The 6,350-nt window shown below is 41.6% G+C and overlaps 1 protein-coding gene across 1 annotated transcript; it reads right to left on the bottom strand.

The window, feature by feature from the left end:
- Positions 1-2,648: 2,648 nt before the first annotated feature.
- On the bottom strand, positions 2,649-4,357 carry LOC143851969 (putative ubiquitin-like-specific protease 1B). The gene is made up of 5 exons (XM_077361484.1): positions 3,634-4,357; positions 3,432-3,527; positions 3,127-3,345; positions 2,942-3,039; positions 2,649-2,851 (listed from the first exon to the last, which is right to left on the bottom strand). The coding sequence occupies exons 1-5, from the start codon at positions 3,742-3,744 to the stop codon at positions 2,704-2,706; spliced, it is 672 nt and encodes a 223-aa protein (XP_077217599.1). The 5' UTR covers positions 3,745-4,357; the 3' UTR covers positions 2,649-2,703.
- Between the last annotated feature and the right edge of the window lie 1,993 nt (positions 4,358-6,350).

Genomic DNA, 6,350 nt, shown 5'->3' with positions numbered 1-6,350 from the left:
AGAAAAAAACAACAATGAATTTACGATTTCCTCCGATCGGATGAAGGGTCTGGTTAGAGCTGTTGCTGAAGCATTACCGGGATCATACCATAGCTACTGTATTCGTCACCTCAATGCCAATCTGTTGAAGACCTTTAAGAGTCAAAAACTTTGTAAACTATTTTCGAGAGCGGCATATGCCTTAAGGGAGAGTGACCATAAGGAGGCGATAGAACTCATAAAAGCAAAGAATGAAAAAGCAGAGAAATGGATATCTGATATTCCTAAAGAAAATTGGGCTAATGTACATTTTAAAGGGGCCAGGTGGAATGTGCTCACCACTAATGCAGCAGAGTGCTTCAACAACGTATTGAAGGGCGCAAGGGAGTTGCCGATTGCTGCTCTAGTTGATCACACTAGATGGAAAGTACAAGACTTCTTCCAGTTTCGCCGGAAAGCTGCGGCTACATGGAAAACGCATTTAACTCATAGAGCAGAAAAGTGGTTGGACAGATCATGTTCGTTTGGCAGTAAGTTTCTACCCCGCGCGTGTAGTTGGAATGAATATGAAGTGCTCTCATCCACTCATACGGATAGTGTGGATTTAGAGAAGAAAACATGTACGTGTGGTCTTTTCCAAACGATGGGATTGCCGTGTGGGCATGCCATAGCAGCTATGGGATTAAATAAGCTTGACCGATACAAATACTGCCAGGATTGGTTTTTGGCTTCAACATATCGGAGTACGTATGAGGAGGTGATTCATCCAACTTTAGATCGAACACAATAGCCCGAGCCATCCACTGATTTAGTAGTACTATTGCCACCGCGAGTAAGACGACAGCCCGGACGACCGAAAAAAGTACGAATAGAGAGAGGGTTGCAATTTGGCAAACATCACAACTGCAAATCATGTGGGGAACCTGGACATAACAAACGAACGTGTAAAAATCCTCCCCTCGTAAATCGTCAGTTAAATATGACTCCCATCGGTCCATCCGCACCTACACAGAACAGGTATGTTTCATTATTACGCACTCGATATGATTTTCATATTAAACCTATAATTGTTATTGATTGTACCAACTTTCTCTTGTAGGTCCGGAGTGTCCTTCGCACCTCCTTTCTTTACTTAGGGATGGAGTTGTTGGTTTTTCTGTACAAAGTGACAATGATTTTGGGAACCTTGTTACTACACATGATACTTACTCACACGAAAATTGTAAAAAGTGGCAATGATTTTGGGAACCTTGTTACTACACATGATACTTACTCACACGAAAATTGTAAAAAGTGGCAATGATTTTGGGAACCTTGTTACTACACATGATACTTACTCACACGAAAATTGTAAAAAGTGGCAATGATTTTGGGAACCTTGTTACTACACATGATACTTACTCACACGAAAATTGTTCAATTTATACGTTGTTGTATCTACTACTTGCCCGGAACTGTACATTTTTTGGAACCACAATTTTGGAACACCTGGTTGAATAATTTTGTCTGGAACCACAATTTTAATTGCTATTGGATACACCCTGTTCATATTCGAACAACTGCTTCAACACTTTTTTTCGTTATTGCCATGTTTATGTTGACCTCTCTCTATGTCTCTATCTCTCTATCCTCTCTCTCTTTCTCACTCTGTGTATAGAGTTGGTCTCCAATCTGGGTTTATTTGGGAGTCCGAAACAACCTTCGGAAGTCTTATCCGGAAGTCCGACGATTAATTCGGACTCCCGAATTCATGCAAGTAGAATTGCCATCCAATCTGGGCATCACCGGGGATGTCCAGTACTTTTTTGTTCCAACTGGGCATCATTCGGGAGTCCAAATGCGTCGTCGGAATTCGGAATCGGAAGTCCGATAGTTCCTTCGGACTCCTAAAGGATCTCCAGTAGTTTATGGTATCTACTGGACATAATTCGGGAGTCCGAACGCATCGTCGGACTTCCTCTTCGGAATTCCGAAGGTCCAATCGGACTCCCGAAGGATGTCCAGTACTTTTTGGGTATCACTGGCCATCATTCGGGTGTCCGAATGCATCGTCGGACTTCCTATTCGGAATTCCGAAGGTCCAATCGGACTCCCGAAGGATGTCCAGTACTTTTTGGGTATCACTGGCCATCATTCGGGAGTCCGAATGCATCGGCGGACTTCCTCTTCGGAATTCCGAAGGTCCAATCGGACTCCCGAAGGATGTCCAGTACTATATGGGTTTCACTGGCCATTATTCGGGAGTCCGAATGCATCGTCGGACATCCGAATCGGTATTCCGACGGTCCAATCGGACTCCCGAATGATCTCATGTTTCTTTTAATTGTCAGTGGAGTTATAAATGTTAGTTCATCCTATCTTTAGAACAGTTTAAGATTAGGTCCCTTAGCTCTTAAGTGGTTTTATTTGATATAAAAACCTTGTAATGGCTAATTTTTCAAATCGATGATGAAATTTACCCAAGAATTGTGTATTTCAGTAGAAAGGAGGGCTGACTCATCCCTCGACATGGGAGAAGAGGTTGATCTTCGCTCTAAGAAAACCAATCACATTGGGAATGGATTTGGGTTCGTACAACCAACTAGCTTATCACATCCCACATGTAACAGAATGGAGTGCAATAAAAAAAAATTTGTTTCCAAAGGCAATCCGTACCTCACTGTCCCAAAATTACTTACACCTGAGTGCCTGCTATAAAGTTACAACATCAGTTCCTCCCAAAAGTTAAATGGATACTTTCCCATACACCCCATTTAACATTTCAGAAAATAGAGAAGTTCGCATAGCTGTAATATCTTTCTGCGTGAAATCCAAACTAGCGTCACGGCTGAGGTATTCCATCTCTTTCAAAACGAATAGCCCACAATCGTAGCTGCAAAACATGAAGAATATGCAACAATAAGAATTCGAATTAATCGTTTACGTAGATTTCCCTAACTCAAGTAATTGGAAGTTACATCACCCGTTATTTTGTATGGGCCGAACAACGACTTCATCAATGGGGAATGCACTGATATCAATGTCTTTCACCCTTTTGAACCATTCAACAAGGTAATCAACCTACAAATCAATAATTCAGTACGTTATGCAGGTAGTCAGCAGAAATTAATATTTGGCTAACGAAATTGGACTTAGGGTAGTACTCACAAGGGGTTGCACCCTTGTAGGATCCGTGCGAGCGACTAGCGAGTCGTAAAGAGCGAAGGTACACTGACCCATATCCAAGAGTAGAAGAACCCAATGAACCAAATCTATGTTGACTGGAATGAGTACTTTTCTTAGCTCTTTAACTGAGATATGCTCTAGACGCTGTACGAATCGGGAACATACTTCGGGATTTTCACATCTATCGGTTATTATAAGTTGCTGCAACCACGAAAAGAAATGTTATAATTGCCGGCAGCTTCAAATATAGAAATCATTACTTGTAATGTAAGTCACTTGAATCTCACAGCTAGATGGGTAGTCAGGGAAATGCATGCTCCCTTTTGTTCTTTTCGCAAACATTCGTCCCGCGAGTTCAAGTAGTCTGTATATACATTAACGATCTACAAAACAGACCATTGGTCAACGAGAAGGAACTTAATAAGAAATGTGCACTCACTCTTTACGTTACTCAATGAACCATATCTAAGAAATAACATAAAATCTTACCGGAGATGATAACCACCCTCTACGATCGCTTAGTAGAAGCAAGTCTTCTTTACACATGTAGTACCCATCACTTTGAATGACTTTGTCACTGCAAATCCAGTAAAAAGTCATCTCCCTCTATGGACCTTAGCTCAGATCATTCTACTGAAACAACCTATCTATGAATTTGATCGGAGAAGATAGAGTTCCAAAAAATGAAACGGGCATTCCAACACAATCTAAGTTATAAGGAATTTACCAAGGTTGTAGCGCTGCCAATGCATCCACCTTGGTCGCTGCAGGCCCGGTGACTTTGGCAAGAGCATCCTTGAATTTTCGCTGGTGGATGTAATATGGCGATCTCATTGCTCTACTAGGTCTTGTTCGCCTTCGACGTTGCTTTACATTATTTTCAATGCTCCATTGTTTACTCTTCATTTCGGGAGTGTCAAGCAAGATAGCAACTATATTAGCTGCAGCCTCTCGGTCATCCTCTGTAATTTGACTATTAATATAGATCTCGTCTTTTCGATCAACAACCACATCTTTCCCAACATCATACCCAAACTCTACAATATCCATCGTCTTCGGATCTTCTACTAATCCACCCTCCGAACGTCCCTTATCACTCCCTATCCCAACATCCCCATCTTTCTTTTCAATATGTCCTGTTTTATCCATTTCTTCATCATCATTTGTTTGCTTCTTCTTTCTTCGACTATATTTCTTTTTATCCTTCACTACCTTCTCCTCCTCACCCGATAACTGTACATCTTTCTTCTTCAATGAATCTGTCCCTTTCAACTGACTGAACTCACTTTTTAGCTCCCTCACTTCACTTTTTAGCTCCCCCACTTCACTTTTTAGCTCCCCCACTTCACTTTTTAGCTCCCCCACTTCACGTTCAAGTTTCTCTATCGTCTCCAACGAAGAACTATGAGATGCAGATTCCTCTACTTCTTTGATAAGTCCCTCTCTTACTTTCATCCCTCTCCTTCTTCGTTCTCTCCCCTTACATGCCACAATTGGCCCGATCGCATTCAGAAGTCCCTCTCTTACTTTCATCCGTCTCCTTCTTCGTTCTCTCCCCTTACATGACACAATTGGCCCGATCGCATTCAGAAGTCCCTCTCTTACTTTCATCCGTCTCCTTCTTCGTTCTCTCCCCTTACATGCCACAATTGGCCCGATCGCATCCCTCACTGTAGGCACAATTGCCCCAATCGAATCCCCCACTGAAGCCTAGCACTAACAACGTCGGCCTCAACCTGGCCGAGCAGTAGGGCTTCCTCTCTCGCCATAGTTTTAACCATCAGAACCACCTGAAATAAATGTCATATTTTTTTTATTACAAATACGAATGTAATAAAACAACACGCAAGACATACATACATACAACGACCAATTAACATTAATCTCTCACCTCAGTTGGTTTTACCATCCCATCACGAACACGGTCAATCAACTTTCTATGCTCCGTCTTCTTCGTATCCTCACCGATCCACTTAAATAGACGTGGATAAGCATCAGGGTAATCAGGTACCCAGAACGTGGTATGCTCAAATACCCATACCTGAAATGCGGCTACATTATTTACGCACTCCTAATAATTTAGAAACAAGTAACTATAAGGCATGAATGAAAAATTACCTGTAAAATGATAGAGCAACCCAATATATGGCCCTTCCCACCAAGTGCAGCATGTGAATTTAAGGACAGGACCAAGAATTCATGAACGAGATAAGCCCACGCAACATCTCCTATAGTCCCCATATCAATATAAGGGAATAGGCAAGAACATGCCTTGTGATCCCTCTGTGCGAACAACACAGTACTGCAAAATAACAATATCAAATGTTTCACTGTGGACTTTATCGACTCTTCTTCATTTGAATCCATTTCCGCATGAATAACATTTACGACCTCTTCGAAGGTGGCTGTTGGAAGCCGAAACCTCCAACCATCCACCGTTGTGATGCTATCCCAATCTAGTTGCACCCTCTTCCCTCTCATAGTTAAGCCTAATATTTTGGCTACATCACTAACTAGAAAAGGAACTACAATGCTCCCCAATCTAAATGCTTTCCGCTTCGGATCCCACTTTCTCACCAATGTCGACAAAATCCTCTTGCGCAACTCCACATCCTCGAGGTTCTTGTGTAGTACCAAATCTCTGAATGGGGTCTCATTTATCAAATTCTTATGCGCATCATGTAACCGGAACGTTTTGAAGGACTCCTGGAAGCGGGAAGGACAGCATCTAGAGAAGACATATTTGGCCTGCAAAAAAAGCTATTAGGAAACAGTTGAGGTAGAAAGTTAAGGAGATGCAAATGGAAATGGAGAAGTTAATCACCATGACGAACCCGCAACGAAAGAAATGGGAACCTTTGTATCCTTAAGTTAAACACAATCTGTACAAAGCAGCGACAACCACTTCAAACACAGTGTTAGTCCCATGCACAGGTAAACAGAATCAAAATTATCCATAAAGGCCTCACAAATATCCCCAAGTCACTTTAGAGTTGTACCATTCATTGGATTAGTAGGACCATTGCTATTCATAACAACCATGAAAACATACCAGTCATCCAAGACAGAGAAATTGAACAACCATAATAACATATCATCCATTCATCCATCCACAATAACATATCAAACCCAAATATAACATACCTACCATCCATTAATCCATAATATCAACCATAATAACATACCATCCATATACATGCCAAAAA

This window comes from Tasmannia lanceolata, unplaced genomic scaffold (genome assembly GCF_043159265.1).
Source record: "Tasmannia lanceolata isolate RefF3 unplaced genomic scaffold, GAP_Taslan_0.1 ptg000018l, whole genome shotgun sequence".
NCBI classification, from domain to species: Eukaryota; Viridiplantae; Streptophyta; class Magnoliopsida; order Canellales; family Winteraceae; genus Tasmannia; species Tasmannia lanceolata.
The sequence above is the reverse complement of the archived record's forward strand: the minus strand, read 5'-3'. Positions and strand labels throughout refer to the sequence as shown.